At 44.3% G+C, this 18,128-nt stretch overlaps 2 protein-coding genes across 2 annotated transcripts in view; both read right to left on the reverse strand.

The window, feature by feature from the left end:
- Positions 1-261: 261 nt before the first annotated feature.
- The window catches only part of LOC139471338 (serine/threonine-protein phosphatase 6 regulatory ankyrin repeat subunit C-like), a 32,168-nt gene continuing 14,301 nt past the window's right edge, over positions 262-18,128 (reverse strand). The window contains exons 2-4 of the mRNA XM_071253657.1: positions 8,615-9,029; positions 7,742-7,825; positions 262-6,766 (exon numbers count right to left, since the gene is read on the reverse strand). Coding sequence (XP_071109758.1) covers positions 1,467-6,766; positions 7,742-7,825; positions 8,615-8,996 — 5,766 coding nt within the window. The 5' untranslated portion in view covers positions 8,997-9,029 and the 3' untranslated portion in view covers positions 262-1,466. The remainder of the gene's footprint in view (positions 6,767-7,741; positions 7,826-8,614; positions 9,030-18,128) is intronic.
- LOC139471434 (uncharacterized) lies at positions 12,981-17,843 on the reverse strand. The gene has a single exon (XM_071253799.1). It carries the CDS (start codon positions 17,841-17,843, stop codon positions 12,981-12,983), a length of 4,863 nt encoding a protein of 1,620 aa, XP_071109900.1.

Consider the following 18,128-nt stretch of genomic DNA (forward strand, 5'->3'; position numbering starts at 1 on the left):
GAAATGGGGTTTCCAGTTTAACAGATTCCCAACTCAGACACATACAAGTGCTTGTTTTATCCCTTAATGCAAAGCACCAGGCAGGGTTACAACAAGTACCATATTGTAATGTCGGGAATAGGAATCAAACCACCAACCATCCGCTCTCTGGGCAGATGATCGATCCACTACACAATGAAGCGGTCCCTTCACACAAAAACACAAACATAAAACAAAGATTTGTACAGATTTATTTCTTTATACAAGTAATTTTACAGACGGAATGTGACCATAGCTTGACAAGCAGAGAGCTCAGGGGAGGCGTCAACACACCACAAGCGAGACTGTTAGTCACTTAAGGATGAAATGAATTCAACACATGATGAATATTTAGGACTTGGTATCTTCCAGTAAACAACCCAGGCCTGCCGTAAGAGGCGACTATGCCTGCCGTAAGAGGCGACTATGCCTGCCGTAAGAGGCGACTATGCCTGCCGTAAGAGGCGACTATGCCTGCCGTAAGAGGCGACTAACAGGATTGGGTGGTCAGACTCACTGACTTGGTTGATGCATGTCATCAATACCATGCCGAGCGCCAGACAGGGTAACAACAAGTACCATCTTTTAACATCTTTTGGTATGACGCAGCCGTGGATCGAACCCTGGACCTTCTGCTCTCCGGGCGGACGCTCTACATCTAGACCACGGAGGCGGTCATAGGGAACTTTCAACAAATGACAGATAGCTGGGAAGCATCCTTCACAAAGACAGCAGATCACTATGGATGCCTTCAAGCAGGTACAGTATTAAGTGCCTCTGCATTCTCTAAGGATGTCTGCTCGGAGACAAACATATCGGTTCCACATGAGACTTATGGGGATCAAATACTGTTTAACACTCGCAATTCTCGAAACAGGTAATGTACATTTACATTGTAACATGATATCAGTAATTTTATATTGCACTTTTTCTTTAATACTCAAATAGCTGAGACATTGGCCTCAGTCTGGCACATTCCATCGATAACTTCATAATGTTGATAGTGATTCGTAAGCACATGCTCATTATACAGATGGAATCGTACAATCACTTCTGTTCTCGGCAGTGATTTCTTAGAAATATGGAAAGGGTTTTGTCACTTTTTCCCCACAATGCTATGTTATATGCAATATCGTGCTTCCGTGGCAACTGAATTCCATGGTTGCCCACACTGTCACAGTTAGGGTTTTGCATATGCCACCGATTCTTAAAACATGATTCCCGCTGCTGACAAGCTCACAATGTTTCACCCTCCTGCCATGCATCTGTGGAACATCCTGCTGGCGTCACTGAAGTCGCTTCTAAAAACTGCACTGAACCATTGAATTTTCCACAAAACTTAAACCACCACATCATATCTCCAGGTGTACTCTTTAAGTCTTACATGGTGATTGACCCTTTTTAGTTCATTAAATCAATCATAAACCATTTTACAAGAGACACGTTAATCAGTGAGGCTGTTTAACAGTTTGAAGATACTTGGCTAGTGTAGGATGTCCTCCCCTCTGAGCTACACATTCAATGTCATCATTACTGTCTGTTAGTAATGTGAGGTCAGCTTTGTGCTGCACAAGGAGGTCAACCACATCTTTATGTCCACAGTATGCAGCTCTCATCACAGGAGTGTATCCTTTCATCCCTCTACTGTTGATGTTAGAAGGAGACAGGACATGTTGTACTATAGCTGTGTTCCCACCCTGACAGGCAAGATGAAGTAAACTATCACCAGATGTAGACACCAGTGTGAGGTCAGCTTGGTTTGACACAAGGAGGTCAAACACACTTTGATGTCCACTGAAAGCTGCAACCATCACTGGTGTCCATCCATACTCCCCTCTACTGTTGATGTTAGAAGGGGACAGGACATGTTGTACTATAGCTGTGTTCCCACCCTGACAGGCAAGATGAAGTAAACTATCACCAGATGTATCCACCAGTGTGAGGTCAGCTTGGTTTGACACAAGGAGGTCAAACACACTTTGATGTCCACTGACAGCTGCCCCCATCACTGGTGTCCATCTATACTCCCCTCTACTGTTGATGTTAGAAGGGGACAGGACATGTTGTACTATAGCTGTGTTCCCAACACGACAGGCAAGATGAAGTAAACTATCACCAGGTGTATCCACCAGTGTAAGGTCAGCTTGGTTTGACACAAGGAGGTCAAACACACTTTGATGTCCACTGACAGCTGCCTTCATCACTGGAGTCCATCCATGTCTGCCTCTACTGTTGATGTTAGAAGGGGACAGGACATGTTGTACTATAGCTGTGTTCCCACCCTGACAGGCAAGATGAAGTAAACTATCACCAGATGTATCCACCAGTGTGAGGTCAGCTTGGTTTGACACAAGGAGGTCAAACACACTTTGACGTCCACTGAAAGCTGCAACCATCACTGGTGTCCATCCATACTCCCCTCTACTGTTGATGTTAGAAGGGGACAGGACATGTTGTACTATAGCTGTGTTCCCACCCTGACAGGCAAGATGAAGTAAACTATCACCAGATGTATCCACCAGTGTGAGGTCAGCTTGGTTTGACACAAGGAGGTCAAACACACTTTCATGTCCATTGACAGCTGCCTTCATCACTGGAGTCAATCCATGTCTGCCTCTACTGTTGATGTTAGAAGGAGACAGGACATGTTGTACTATAGCTGTGTTCCCACCACGACAGGCAAGATGAAGTAAACTATCACCAGATGTATCCACCAGTGTGAGGTCAGCTTTGTGCTGCACAAGGAGGTCAAACACACTTTGATGTCCATTGACAGCTGCCTTCATCACTGGAGTCCATCCATGTCTGCCTCTACTGTTGATGTTAGAAGGGGACAGGACATGTTGTACTATAGCTGTGTTCCCTCCATGACAGGCAAGATGAAGTAAACTATCACCAGATGTATCCACCAGTGTGAGGTCAGCTTTGTGCTGCACAAGGAGGTCAAACACACTTTGATGTCCACTGACAGCTGCCCCCATCACTGGTGTCCATCTATACTCCCCTCTACTGTTGATGTTAGAAGGGGACAGGACATGTTGTACTATAGCTGTGTTCCCACCCTGACAGGCAAGATGAAGTAATCTATCACCAGATGTATCCACCAGTGTGAGGTCAGCTTGGTTTGACACAAGGAGGTCAAACACACTTTGATGTCCACTGACAGCTGCCTTCATCACTGGTGTCCATCCATACTTCCCTCTACTGTTGATGTTAGAAGGGGACAGGACATGTTGTACTATAGCTGTGTTCCCACCCTGACAGGCAAGATGAAGTAAACTATCACCAGATGTATCCACCAGTGTGAGGTCAGCTTTGTGCTGCACAAGGAGGTCAAACACACTTTGATGTCCACTGACAGCTGCCTTCATCACTGGTGTCCATCCATACTCCCCTCTACTGTTGATGTTAGAAGGGGACAGTACATGTTGTACTATAGCTGTGTTCCCACCACGACAGGCAAGATGAAGTAAACTATCACCAGATGTATCCACCAGTGTGAGGTCAGCTTGGTTTGACACAAGGAGGTCAAACACACTTTGATGTCCACTGACAGCTGCCTTCATCACTGGTGTCCATCCATACTTCCCTCTACTGTTGATGTTAGAAGGGGACAGGACATGTTGTACTATAGCTGTGTTCCCACCCTGACAGGCAAGATGAAGTAAACTATCACCAGATGTAGACACCAGTGTGAGGTCAGCTTTGTGCTGCACAAGGAGGTCAAACACACTTTGATGTCCATTGACAGCTGCCTTCATCACAGGAGTGCATCCTTGCCACCCTCTACTGTTGATGTTAGAAGGAGACAGGACATGTTGTACTATAGCTGTGTTCCCACCCTGACAGGCAAGATGAAGTAAACTATCACCAGATGTATCCACCAGTGTGAGGTCAGCTTTGTGCTGCACAAGGAGGTCAAACACACTTTGATGTCCACTGACAGCTGCCTTCATCACTGGTGTCCATCCATACTCCCCTCTACTGTTGATGTTAGAAGGGGACAGTACATGTTGTACTATAGCTGTGTTCCCACCACGACAGGCAAGATGAAGTAAACTATCACCAGATGTATCCACCAGTGTGAGGTCAGCTTTGTGCTGCACAAGGAGGTCAAACACACTTTGATGTCCATTGACAGCTGCCTTCATCACTGGAGTCCATCCATGTCTGCCTCTACTGTTGATGTTAGAAGGAGACAGGACATGTTGCACTATAGCTGTGTTCCCACCCTGACAGGCAAGATGAAGTAAACTATCACCAGATGTATCCACCAGTGTGAGGTCAGCTTGGTTTGACACAAGGAGGTCAAACACACTTTGATGTCCACTGACAGCTGCCTTCATCACTGGAGTCCATCCATGTCTGCCTCTACTGTTGATGTTAGAAGGGGACAGGACATGTTGTACTATAGCTGTGTTCCCACCACGACAGGCAAGATGAAGTAAACTATCACCAGATGTATCCACCAGTGTGAGGTCAGCTTTGTGCTGCACAAGGAGGTCAAACACACTTTGATGTCCATTGACAGCTGCCTTCATCACTGGAGTCCATCCATGTCTGCCTCTACTGTTGATGTTAGAAGGGGACAGGACATGTTGTACTATAGCTGTGTTCCCTCCACGACAGGCAAGATGAAGTAAACTATCACCAGATGTATCCACCAGTGTGAGGTCAGCTTTGTGCTGCACAAGGAGGTCAAACACACTCTGATGTCCACTGAGAGCTGCCTTCATCACTGGTGTCCATCCTTGCCACCCTCTACTGTTGATGTTAGAAGGAGACAGGACATGTTGCACTATAGCTGTGTTCCCACCATGACAGGCAAGATGAATAATTCCGTAGCTATATTTATCTTTCACATTCAAGTCTGATAATGTCAGCAGTAACTGAAAACATTCCTCTGATCCTGTTAGTGCTGCAACCATGACTGGGGTCCTGCCATTCACATCAATAGAGTTTATAACATTATTCCCAGGCTTCCTGTTTAACAGGACTTTCAGGGTTTTTTCCATTCCTGATTTACAGACCAGATGTAAGCTGTTATGCATGTCCTTGTCACGGGTGTTAATATCAGCACCTTCCTGCAGCAGATACACTAGTGTGTCAGAGCTGCCATTTGCAGCAGCTACCAAAGAAAGTCTGTTTAGTGTCAATTGATGGTCATGTTTCTCACTCCTGCTGAAGAGCCATTTCAATGCTGTCACGTTGTTGCTTTGTGCACATACTTCCAAAGCCTCACTGATCTCTCCTTGAGTGAATTCTTCTCCAGTTGTGTGTTCTATATCTGTGACTAGATGTGCATTATGTCCAAGAACTGCCCAATACAGAAAACATTGTCCTTTCTCTTTCTTGTGAAACCAAGGTTCTTCCTTAGAATCAGTTTGATTATGCTGATGAAGCTGTTTCATCCCCTCGCTCCGAAGTTTGTTAAGCAGTTTCAAAACTGTCCTGTCTTGTTTGAGAATTGGATGTGTCACTGATTTAGAAAACTGTCCTTGTTTAATAGACTGTGCAATCCTTGTGGTAAGCAGGTCATCATAATTCTCTGAGACATATATCAAATGGAGATGATCGTCAACTTTGGTTTCTTCAACCGTATCACCTTGTACTCTTTCAAACAGAAAATCATCACTGCAGTGCTTCAAAACAAAGATTGGACTGATATTGTACAAGGCACAGGCACAAGCATCATAGATTGAAGAATGAGCAAAGCCAACAGTGTCTCCTCTTGTGAAGAATGTACCTCTCAAACTTTTAGCTGCTTTGTACATGCCTGAACGTGTTGCATCAGACATCAGCTGTAAAACAGTTTTGACCAGGCTGTCCATTTCCTTGTCCCCGTCTCCACTGTCTAACATGGCCAGGTCCAATTTGTCTTCACACAGTAGCATCAGAACCAAAATGGCTGATCGGTCATTTCTCTCTTCAAGCAAATGCTTTAGCTCTAACCTTAGATAAAACAGTGGTTCCTTGAAAAATAACTTTGTACTTTTGTAGAAAGATGCAAATTCAAAACAAAGTTTACAAATAAGAGGGAATCCAAAGATATTTGAAGACATTTCCAGCTCACTGTAATCTGGTATATGTTCCTTGGAGCAGTCACCAAGAGCATTCTTATGTCGTTCAAATATTGTCTTTTTCTCTTTGTCAGAAAGCAAGTATTTATCTTGTGTGGTTAAATCCATTACAGTTTGACCTTTGAACAGTTTGAAACCCTCATATTGCAGTTTTGCAAGTCCATCATGGAAGTTGTACGACTTTGATGTGAAGACAACACGAATATCCTTTGTTTGACATTCTGGTTGACTCCGCACTTTCTTTCTGGATGTACCTACAGCATCACTGCTCTCATGCATTTCGGACTTATGCATTTCTGACTGCAGCTTTTCCGCAGTCCGCTTTTGTTCTAAATGGAGGAGAATGTTGTTTAGAAAGGATTTCATCTGTGCCATATTTGCAGATAATCCAACAGTACCAAACATGTCATCTACTATGAGAAATACTCTGGGGTGTCTACTAAGACAGAGGTCTAAGTCGAACTTCTCAATGTTGTCCACAAACACGACCTCATAGCCCTTGCGTCTATACCGTGAACCCAACACCAGAGCCATCGTTGTCTTGCCTTCTCCTGAAGCCCCGCAGATGGTCACATGACCAAATTCCTTCAATGTTTGTTCCACTGTTTTGTATGGTTCGGTTGGATGAAAAATCTTCCTCGCTTCGTCTGTGCGCAAATCAAGGGTACCTGTGGAGGAATAGTAACTATTTACCATCCCAGCAAATACTTGGATGTTAAAATTAAACTACAAAATACTTGCTAACTACATATAGCCCTCTCAATTCAGTCTTGTTTTTAATGGCCATGTTTGACATTTTGCCAGATTCAACCCTCTTGATCAAATTCAAATCTTAACTTTTAATCTGATACAATGCCTCTCTGTGTTAAGACAATTCCAGGGTAGAAAAGGTCTTCAGCAACCCATACTTGCCGTAAAAGGCGACTTTGCTTGTCGTAAAAGGAGACTAATGGGATCGGGTGGTCAGGCTCGCTGACTTGGTTGATACATGTCATCGATCCCAATTGCGTGGATCAATGCTCATGATATCAATCACTGGATTGTCTGGTCCAGGCTCGATTATTTACAGACTGCCGTCATATAGCTGGAATATTGCTGAGTGCGACGTTAAACAACAAACCAACATCTTATGCCATAGGAAGTCACATCAGGATTTAACATTTGGCCCGTGAATAAGCACTGATCTGTTCTCAAGAATGGCACAACATCATGGTCAATGCTTCAGGATACTCCATCATTCAATGCATAAGGATGACATGTTAGACCAGGGAAATAACATTCCAAGTGAGGATAGGCAGCCATCAACTCCATCAGATCAGGGGGCACAGGTGGCCCAGTCGTCTAAGGCCGGAGATTCCCTGTGCAGAGTTGCGTCCCTGGGGCACGCCAGAAACCTATGATTGTGGGTTCGAATAATGCTTTGCCCCGTTTGTGTTTCTAGGTTTGTCAGCACCATACCCGTGCTCGTGGGTTTCACCAAAGTGGTAAAGAGACCTGAGACCTGCATCACTTGGGGCTTTCCTCCCACATTAAGCTGGCACGCCGCGATGTAACTGGAATACTATTTAAAGCGGCGTTAAAACCAACTCACTCACTTGCACAAGATCTAGTTATCTATTGGCCCTTCAGCCATGAACGCTCACCTCTCCCGAGTGTTCCTTGTCCGGCTGGTCCAGTGAAGATGTTCAGAGTGTTGGCCACCTGGGAGTTCCCTGAAGGATGTTCACCTGTCAACACCAATAGGAATCATTGGTAGCCATGGATACCAACATTTGAATTGATCAGATGTTTTCATACAACATTGAATGACATCATTAAATTTGTTTGTCTATTTGTTGTTTTACGCCACACTCAGCAATATTCCAGCTATATGACGGTGATCTGTAAGTAATCGTGTCTGGACCAGACACTCCAGTGATTGACAACATCAGCATCGATCCACGCAATTGTCAGCGAGCATGACCACCCAATCCCGTTCGTCGCCTCTTACGACAAGCAAGTCGAGGTCGAGGTCAAGAGGTCGAGAGAGAGAGAGAGAGGTAGGTGTAATGAAAACTTTAACATTGTCATATGCATTTAACGTAACAGTTAGTGATAAAAGAGGGACAATTGTGCGAGGTGTAATTACAATGTTGTGTGAGTGCACAAATATACATAGAACTACATGGGGAAGTTTGGAGAATTACACTTTGGAATTAACATTAGGTAAGCCTAATGAACATCTGTGTTTTTCCATTTGTAAATGTTGAACAATTTATAAAACGATTACACAATGCCATTTAGAAAGTGGTCAAATGTAACAAATGTTAAATTTGGGATAACACTTTCTTAGTTAACATGGTTAAGTACCTGCTCACCACATGCTGCACATGTTAAGACATATATCACATCTTTACAACATGACAAGATATCCCAAGTTACATGGGGCTGCTTCATTTGTACTGTATTTCTAAGAGAAGGAGATAATTCACTTAATAAATAATATTGTTCCTGTTCGTCCCCCCCCCCACACCCACCTGTACCTAATCTGGTGACTGGTTGGCTCACCAGCACAAGGTCCTCCTCATGCTCAGCTGATCCTGCCATTACCAGGCGACCTTCAGGTTCCTCGTCTGAACTGACCACGCTGTTGCCAGAGTCATCCTCTTCTGTGAGGTACTCCTCATCTGAACTTGCAGTGTCAACATCAGAAATAGCCAAGTGTTCTCTCGACACAGATATGTCCACATGACCTCCAACCTGCTCCCCGGAAGTGGTCCTATGACCTCCAACCTGCTCCCCAGAAGTGGCCATGTGACCTCCAGTCTGCTCACCGGAAGTGGCCATGTGACCTCCAGTCTGCTCACCGGAAGTGGCCATTACCAGACGGTGTCCACTGTCCTCATCTGTACTGGCCATCACAGTTCAGCTTATCACATCGCCATGCACTATCTGTGAAAATGGAGGGAATCTTATCATGCTGTGACAATAAGTGAAGCAGGTCAGACAGCATTGCCATGGGCTCTGTAGCTCACCAGCTGTATGTCAAGATCAAGGTTATCAGTTCAGTGTCCCATTAGTGAGTTTTCATGGTTGAGAGTGAGTGAGTGAGTTAGTTGGGTTTAAAACCATTTTTAACAGTATTCCAGTTATATCACGGCCTGTCAGCTTAATGTGGGAAGAAAGCCCGAAGTGATGCAGGTCTCAGACGTTTACCACTTTGGTGACACCCACGAGCATGTGTATGGTGCTGACAAACCTAGAAACAATTAGGGCGAACCTGGATTCGAAACCAAAATCATAGGTTTCTGGCGTGCCCAGGGAATGCAACTCTGCACAGGGAATCGTGGCACCTGAGACGACTGGGCCACCTGTGCCACATTCATGGTTAAGACTTTACTTACACATTTTCTATAATGTCCTTTGTTTTGAGCAGAGATTTCTTTTGATCATGAAAAGGGGTTTTAATTCCAGGATATATTACTAGATTACCTCACGTACAGAACCTTCTTCAGTGATGTAACATTTGAGACATTCAAAGTTCGAAAAGAATTTGTGATAACTTCTTTGGATTGACCTGTATTGTTTAATCTGCTGACAAAAGAATAATGACTGCTATGTCATATTCCACAGTCCTATTTCTCTGGTGTCTATGATTCAAGTCAAACACAGACTTCCAGAAATATTAAAGTAACTGTCCAAAAGGCTATCTGAAAAAACACACCCCACATCAAACCAAGAATCTTTTTTAAATTTAGTGAGTGAGTGAGTATGTTTTTACGCCGCTTTTAGCAATATTCCAGCAATATCATGGACACCAGAAATGGGCTTCACAAATTGTACCCATGTCTGGAATCAAACCCAGGTCTTCGGCGTGACGCGCGAACGCTTTAACCACTATGCTACCCGACCGCCCCTTTTTTAAATTTAAAGTAACTTAATATATATTTTCATAAGCTTCATCCTTTTAATGGTATTATTTTTGTATGTCTGCTAAAGATAAAGCCCAGATGATGCCTTGAACCTTCTCATATATACCGTAGTAGACGTAATAAGCGCCCCACTTTAATAAGCGCCCATGGGGATATTTGCTAATATATTGGCTAGTGAACAATCCCAATTAGCACCTCTTTCGTTTGATCAATGTACATAGGACTTATTTATTCGTGTAAAATACGCACTCGTGTGTAAAATGCACCCTTATTTATGGGCAATAAAATTCTGGCAAAATATATCTGCCGTGTATAATATGCACAGACATTTCTTTTGTATCATTTCAGGTACATAAACTTAGAAACTTACGATCTTTCAACTTTTTTTCTCACCAAAATTATATTCTAAAGAGAGCCCCCTATTTCTTATTTTGAGAGCACCCTGGGTGCTTATTATGTCGAATATGGAAGTAATTATTATGCATACAAGGGTTCAGTTTTCTGTCTCGTGATTGTGCTCGTGGGTTTCACCGAAGTGGTAAACGTCTGAGACCTGCATCACTTCGAGCTTTCCTCCCACATTAAGCTGACACGCCGCGATATAACTGGAATACTGTTAAAAGCGGCGTTAATCCCAACTCACCCACCCACCCACTGTCTCGTGATTGCTGAGTGTCAAAATTCTTTCATGGTTGTACTTTTTTAAAATTTGAAACATACTGGCAAAAGTTCAGCTTCCTAAGTTTTGGAAGGGATGAGTTTTGAGATCCATTTTGAGAGGACATGGTTGACGCCGACTTGATTTAGTGGTAGAGCATCAGTGGTTTGACTCCCGGCCATGTCATTCCGAAAGACGCTAAAGGATGGTACTTGTTACCCCGCCTGGCGCATTAAAGGGGCACTGATCTAACGCCATTCCCCGGACTGGTTGTTGCCTTTGTTATTGTTTTTTCCCCCGTGAGTACCCGGATGATACGCAACGCAACTGAGCGTGACCAGAGACTGGGCTACCGTCTGCAAGGACAGCTAAATAAACTTGGAGGCTGGAGGCAATATTTGTTTTACGCATTTTTGCATAAACACTGATTGGTTAACTGTGATCTATAAAGATTCGACAAAGGGCGCATATTAAATAATTTCTTCAGCCTAAACAAACAGACAAAAAGAACGGCGGAGCTCATCGGAAGTCGTCATTTGGAAATACCCCAGATGGTTATAGTTTAATACTAAAAAAAGTATCCATGCAGTGAAAGCATTTTCGGATTTCGGATTGCGTCGATAATACGATTACTACTCCCTTGTTGTCATTCACGTTTTCTCGTATAACCCTACACTTGTGTATTTGTCGTCATTCACATGATGCTCAGTTAATGAATTTATTACAGGTACAATTAGTGGTAGCACCACTTAGATTACCTGACAAAGGTTCTCATTTGGCATTTATTGTGTCTGGGGTAATTATTCAATCTAAATCCAGGTTTGAAGTGAGGTTATGTAATATGCACGTGGCAGCCCAGCAAGAGATGAATGATCAGTTGATTTACTTTTTTTTGTAAATCAACGGATCGTTCCTAGTCATCAAAGGATTAACAGAAAATACGTTGATTGATTAATCACTGTTATCTTGCACAGTGGATATGTCAAAAGTGAGTGTTTACATGTCTAGGTTTACTAAAACAAAGGGAATACACTCATATCATGGCGTGAAGTGCCGATGTAAAAACAACATACAATTTGTTCAAAGGGTTAACTGATAATACGTTGATTGGTTGCTCATTGTTATCAAACTCAATGGATTTTTTAGGAGCCGTCGACATAATGAAAATAGTTGTCACGTGGCCTTTCTCAGCCGACCCTTGAGACTTGACACCCGAAACGATTTAGAATATTTGATAGTTACAGAGACACGTGACATCGAATAAGTTATTTTGTATGGCTGCAGACGAGTGGGATATTATTCCTTTGTGTGGATATTCACGGATACATTCCTCGAATAAGGAAGCTGCCTATTTATACACATAAATTTGGCAAGTTGTAATTTTTTTATTTGCATTTTGTTTTCCTTCATTTGAACCGATTCGTTCTTGTTTTTCTACCTCTTGGTTGGGAAATTCTTCAATGCGCGATAGACGTTGTTTTCACAGGTCATTTCCTTTGTAAGCGTGTATAGATTACCGTCAATTTGTAAAATGTGATTCTCTCAGGCAATTTATAAAATGTGTAAATATTTCAGTCCTTTTGACTAAAAAATCTGTCCAGATTGATTAAGACGATCAAAAGGGCCTACAAACATCACAACAGATTATTATGTAGGATTAGAAGCCAAACAACATAGAAATGTACTTTTCAACGTAACATTTTCAGTCTCTTGGTGATGACATTAAACATCAAAATGTTTGGAATTCGTTATCATAATAATACAGATGGAAATGTTTTTCAGTCACTTTGTAAAATAAGTGAATATTTAGACGTTTAATAAATATGTTACACATTTTGACAGTAAACAAATATACACACTATAAAAAAGCAATGCTCAGGTGAAATATTTACTTTGCGCCAGTTAGGTTAGGAGGAACTGTACACTTGTCACACATCGACAGGACACAGGTAAAGACTTGATGATATTTATTGGCAACACTCGAAACGAGCCGCGAAACCCAAGCGAGCCTCCCCAGACAGGCGAGCTACCAAGGGGAGCTAACCCTGTTTACATTAAAGCATGCCAAGCAAACCTGCGTTGGCGTGACTGTCTTTTTTTTCTTCATGATAAACGTTATCTAAACAAACCATAATGAAGGAAATAGGCGTGAAAAACAACTTGGTAAGTAAACAATGATGTAATAAAGATCCAATTTCTGGTTAACCATGAAACCAATTGGTAAGTAAACCATCATAGGGTAGACTGCCCTCTGGTCGATGGGGATTATTCTGCCCCTCACAAACATAACATTTAAAAAACAAACACAATACTTCAAAAGTCCAAAACGTATTCATCAAATCGCTTTGGTCGTTGACGTTGACGCGATGGCCTTGAAGTTGAAGATGACTGTATACCTGGGTCAAATAGGGGGTCAGATTGATCCGACGCAGAACTGATGTCGGTTGGGTGATTGTCATCAAACACGTCATTCTTAAGCGGTGGCAGAGGAGGAGTAGAAATTTCCAGAGGAATGTGCGGAGTCTCCGGTGTCTGGTGAAGTGTCTCAGGTGGGTCATCATCGATGTCAGATGTGTCCTCACTGTTCGCTTCATGCACACGTGTCTTGTTCCAAAGTGGGACTTTAAAACATTCTGAGAGCTTAACTCTGTATGAAGTGTTCCGCAGTTGGGTCCCAACGAACTTGCGGACATTGCACCAGAGGCCATCTTTGGTGACTACTAGGTAACGATTCCGTGCACATGTTTTATTGCGATCGTTATGAAGGTACACCAGGTCGCCTATCTCAATTTGATCAATAACAGGTCGATGACTCCGAGGAGCCTTGGATTTTTCACTGTGACTGTGGTTTTTTTGGCGATTAACATGTTGCTCTGTTATCAACTGCTTGTCGGACAGAGGCAACTGACAGTTTGTGAATTGGTCTCTCTGGGTCCACATCTCTCGAGAAGAAAGGCCTCGTGAACGAATGCGTGTGTTTAGGCGGGCGACAGCGATGGCAAGAGCTGTTGGTGTAGTGGTGCCCCGTACAGGGTCTTGGCGCACAAGCTCATCCTCTAATTCTTGTATGGCCTTTTCAGCAACTGGGTTCTTGTTCACATTCTTCACTCTGCCTATTTCTAGGGTAATTCTATGTTGCTGGAGACGTTCATCCGTGACTAGACTGCTAAAGCCTGGGGCTGGGTCAGTGCGGATAACAGCGTGAGGGCCATCAAGTGGACGGAATTCAATGCAAAGACGAATCAATGCCTCACACAGGGTGGAGCCACGCTCATCGGTAATGATGCAGGCCGCAGTGTAGGATGTGACACATTCACGTAGAACGAGGATTAGTTGTCGTTCCCTGCGCATAACATCTGACGCAAATGCAAACCCAACAGTTTCAGGTGGATCACTGGTGCTTTGGTCCACAACAACATGAGGTGTCTTACGCAAGGAGGCGCACCGGTGACAAGATTTTGAGACAGTGTTTATGGATCGGTCAAGGTCCAAAGCAAAGAAGTATCTATGGCATACTTGCTTGAGTTGGTGTGCAGATGGATGATCCAGTTGTATGTGTAGGGCGGTCAGGACTCCGTCTAATACTTGTCTTGGAACAACAATGCACTCTCTTGGTGAACCGAGTGGCTCAGATTTTCGGACAACAAGCAATCCATCCTTGGAGATGGTTGCTGTATTTAGGTATCGTTTGACATCCCTGATGTTTGTTATCTTCTTGGATGGTCGGGTACCTTGGAGAAGATGAGCATGTGTTCGTCGAAGATCCTGGCACTCCTCTTGCAAGGAACGCCAAGCAGACCTGCTTGTGAAAGGAAGGCGGGTTGTTCCATTCATGATGTCCTCTATAGACAGTTGTCGAACAACAGAGCTTTCTGTGCGCTCAATGAAGGAGCAGATTTGGCAAGAGGGATTGTCACATTCTGGTGCATTTCTGCTTGCAAAATCGGATGGCACATTTGCAGAACCAGCGAGGTGTTGTATCGTTGCTTGGTAGCGGCTAACTGTCGATAAGAAGGTAGACACCCGAGGACTAGCAGAGAACTCCCCACGGCATAACTTCTCAAATGCCAAAACACATGGTCTACTGTCGGTAAGGACACATGCTTTGTGTTTTGACTGGATAATGAAAGGACTGAAATGCTTTGTAGCGATAGCAATTGAAAGGGCTTCCACCTCACATGGTAACCATGCGACCTGTTGTCGCCGAAGCTTGGCACTGAAGAATCCTGCTAGTCGTGGCGAGTCACTACGTGTTACATAAAGTGTTGCTCCAATTCCTGGCTTCCTAACAGCACCATCAGTTACAATCCAGAGTTGGTCATCGGGGTGGGGCAGTACTATGGATTTGTTGGATGCGAGACCAGCCTGTGCTGTTTTGAAGGCATCGAGCAAAGAATCAGACCACAGAAGCTTTTCACTAGACTGGCGACCGCCCACTTCAGCATCAAGTGGGGCAAGGAGTGTGGAACAACCAGGTATTACACGGGACAAGACCTTGTAAGCTCCTATAAATGACCGTAAGCCAGTCACTGTTTCCGGAGGTGAACAAGAAGCCAGAGTTGATATGCGGTGTTGGCTCGCCTGAATGGATCCTTGGTGCCATTGCCATCCTAGGATGGTTGTTGTCCTGGGAGCAATGACTGTCTTGTTAGGAGATAATCTGAGATTGTTGTGTTTGAGCGCTTCAAGTACGCGTCTCCAATGACGAAGTAACTCATCCGGGCTATCAGCACCACAATAAAGGTCGTCAGCAAGCTTAGCAATCACCCCTTCCTCTAAAAGATCCCCTAGTACGCGGCACATGAGCTCCTCCAATGCAGTTTCAGACCCCGGCATTCCCATTGCAGACCTGGCATATACTCTCACACCACGGAACGGGGTCACTACACCGCAGTATTTCATCGACTCCTTGGACAGAGGAATCTGATAAAAGGCATTGGTTAAATCTGCGGTTATAATGTACTTCCACTTGGCAATCTGTCTTAGAGTAGAATCGACATCAGGCATGAGGGAAGGTTGTGGCTTACTGTATCGTCCTACATCAGAGAAGGCGGTCACCAATCTGTAACCACCACTGGACTTCTTGATTAGGAAAGAAGGGTTGAGGTATTCTACTTGGATACCTGCATCTTCAGGTCGTACAAATACACCCATCCGCTCAAGTTCATCGAACTTTTGTTGGAGCGCAGAAAGTTTATCTCTTGAGTATTGCGGGACACGACCCTTCCGTTGTGGAGGTTGTACAGGTCCCATGTTAACAAATGCTTGAAAGGGGCCTGAAGCACCATTATAGCCATCGATATGTTGGTTAAACACATCGTCAAACTCCGTAAGTAGTAACTCAAACTGAGATTTGGTATCTTGCGGGAGGATATTGTCTGGGTCTACACAAACAGTGGATGAGAAACCAATGTCCTTAATTTGAGGGGACATAGTTGGTGGTAGCAGGCGTGCCGGCTCAACATCATAATCAGGGTCGCAGTCAGGTATAAAAACTGGGCGAATCTGGCAAAAGTGCTCGTGTTTCTTGAGCAGTTGTGGAGTGTCGGACAGATTCGGGATCCTGATTTTGCCTGAGACGCTTGAGATAATTCCTAATTCTGGCCAAGTGGATGATAAGGTAGAGCGTCCAGGTCTGGTATCTATGCGGGGTTCTATGGCAAATGTGAAATCCGAAGGAGCAAAGCTTTCAGGAACCGGCACCTCAATAAAGTCTCCAGGCCATATGGTAGTAGAAGTGTCTGGGGCTCTGAGTACACAAGCTCGTCTCACAGTATGTTCGTCACCAGTTGTTTCTGTGGAACCGTATGTGTATGTCGTGCCATCACCAAGTATGATCTGATGTTTTGCAGGGCGTACTGCCACATCGTTGGCCTCCATAAATGGTATGCCTGCAAGGACTTCTACGTCCAGGTTTTCCACCACAAGACCATTAAAATCGAACTCCTTGTTGTCGCGTGTGAAAAGTATTCTTGTCTCTCCAACGACCTTCAGTGGGGAAGAGCCATCTGCCTGATGGGCTGACTGAGAGCTAGTCTTGATGTCAGCGCCGAAGCCTGTTGCTGTTGAGAGGCGGATCATGTTACCAGTAGCTCCACTATCTACAGTGACTCGTGCCGTCTGGTGGCCACAGAAACAGTACATATAGGGCGACTGACGGACTTGCACACGAAGAGTGGAGACAGGTTCAGTAGATGGCACTGCACACGCATTTTCAACTGTATCACTAGCATCGTCAGCAGGGTCATCAAGTATACTGGCAATTTGTCTTGCTTTGACCATGTATCTCCGGTCATGATCTGGAAGGAACTTGCACTCGCTGAGATAATGAACGTGATCGCTGCGTCCTGCAGCTTTACACAGTGGGCATGATTTTTGAAACTTTCTACCCGTTTGTTGTGCTTTAGCAAAACGTGAGAATGACGAGCGCTGTTGTGAAGTGTTTGTCCTCATAACCTTAGCATCCTCTGCTGTGCGGATTTCATCTAAAAGTGAATCGAGAGCCTGTGAGATTTCAGGTTTCAAAGAGGAAATTGTTCGTGAGCGAAGATCTGTCCCATAACGTTGTTTGACGAGCTTTGGAAGTTCAACGTGTATCAGCCTCAGCCATGTGAGCACAACAAAATCTTCTAACGATGGTGACAATTCCTCGTCCTCTTCAGGTGCATTGCCATAGTGGGTTATTCCCCCTTCACGGCGGAGTAAATTGTCCTCCACAAAAGCCATTAGTCTCTGATACAAATCTTCCGGTCTCTCGTCATTTTCAAGTTTGATTTCGGCAAAGTCAATGAAATGAGCGCCGGTTGCTTGGAACCCGAAATGTAGGCGTATGGCATGCCATATGGCATCTACAGACGTTGAGGATTTTATTATGGTGTTCCGTGAAATTATCGGACAATAATTGGCAATCTGGCCGAGCATGAGCTCCAAACTGCTAACCTTCTGTCTTGCAGTTCTTCTAATAGCTTCACGGACGTCTTCCTCGTCGTCAGTCATGCCCCTGAGTGGCGTGGCCCTAGTTTTCTTATGCCAGACTGCCCCGTCGGCAAGAAATGGAGTAAAATTTGTGTCCAAAGATAATGTATAAAGGAGATTTTGCCTCCAGTTCTCGAAAGAATTTACAGTCTCAATCTTACCGAGGCACCATTGCTTCGGGGCACGTTGAGCGTTGGCCATAATGACAGTCTTGTTTACTCTGCGTTATCCAGGCACTCTACCGCCTGACCTGTTGATCACGTTCAGTGAAAGTATGCAAGTACTACAGTTCGTTGTGTCGCCTGCTTCGTTAGACGTGAGTTCAAACCCGCTGCCACCACGCCAGTTAGGTTAGGAGGAACTGTACACTTGTCACACATCGACAGGACACAGGTAAAGACTTGATGATATTTATTGGCATCACTCGAAACGAGCCGCGAAACCCAAGCGAGCCTCCCCAGACAGGCGAGCTACCAAGGGGAGCTA

This window comes from Haliotis cracherodii, unplaced genomic scaffold, assembly GCF_022045235.1.
Source record: "Haliotis cracherodii isolate W230 unplaced genomic scaffold, xgHalCrac1.p SCAF_22, whole genome shotgun sequence".
In the NCBI taxonomy this organism is placed as follows: Eukaryota; Metazoa; Mollusca; class Gastropoda; order Lepetellida; family Haliotidae; genus Haliotis; species Haliotis cracherodii.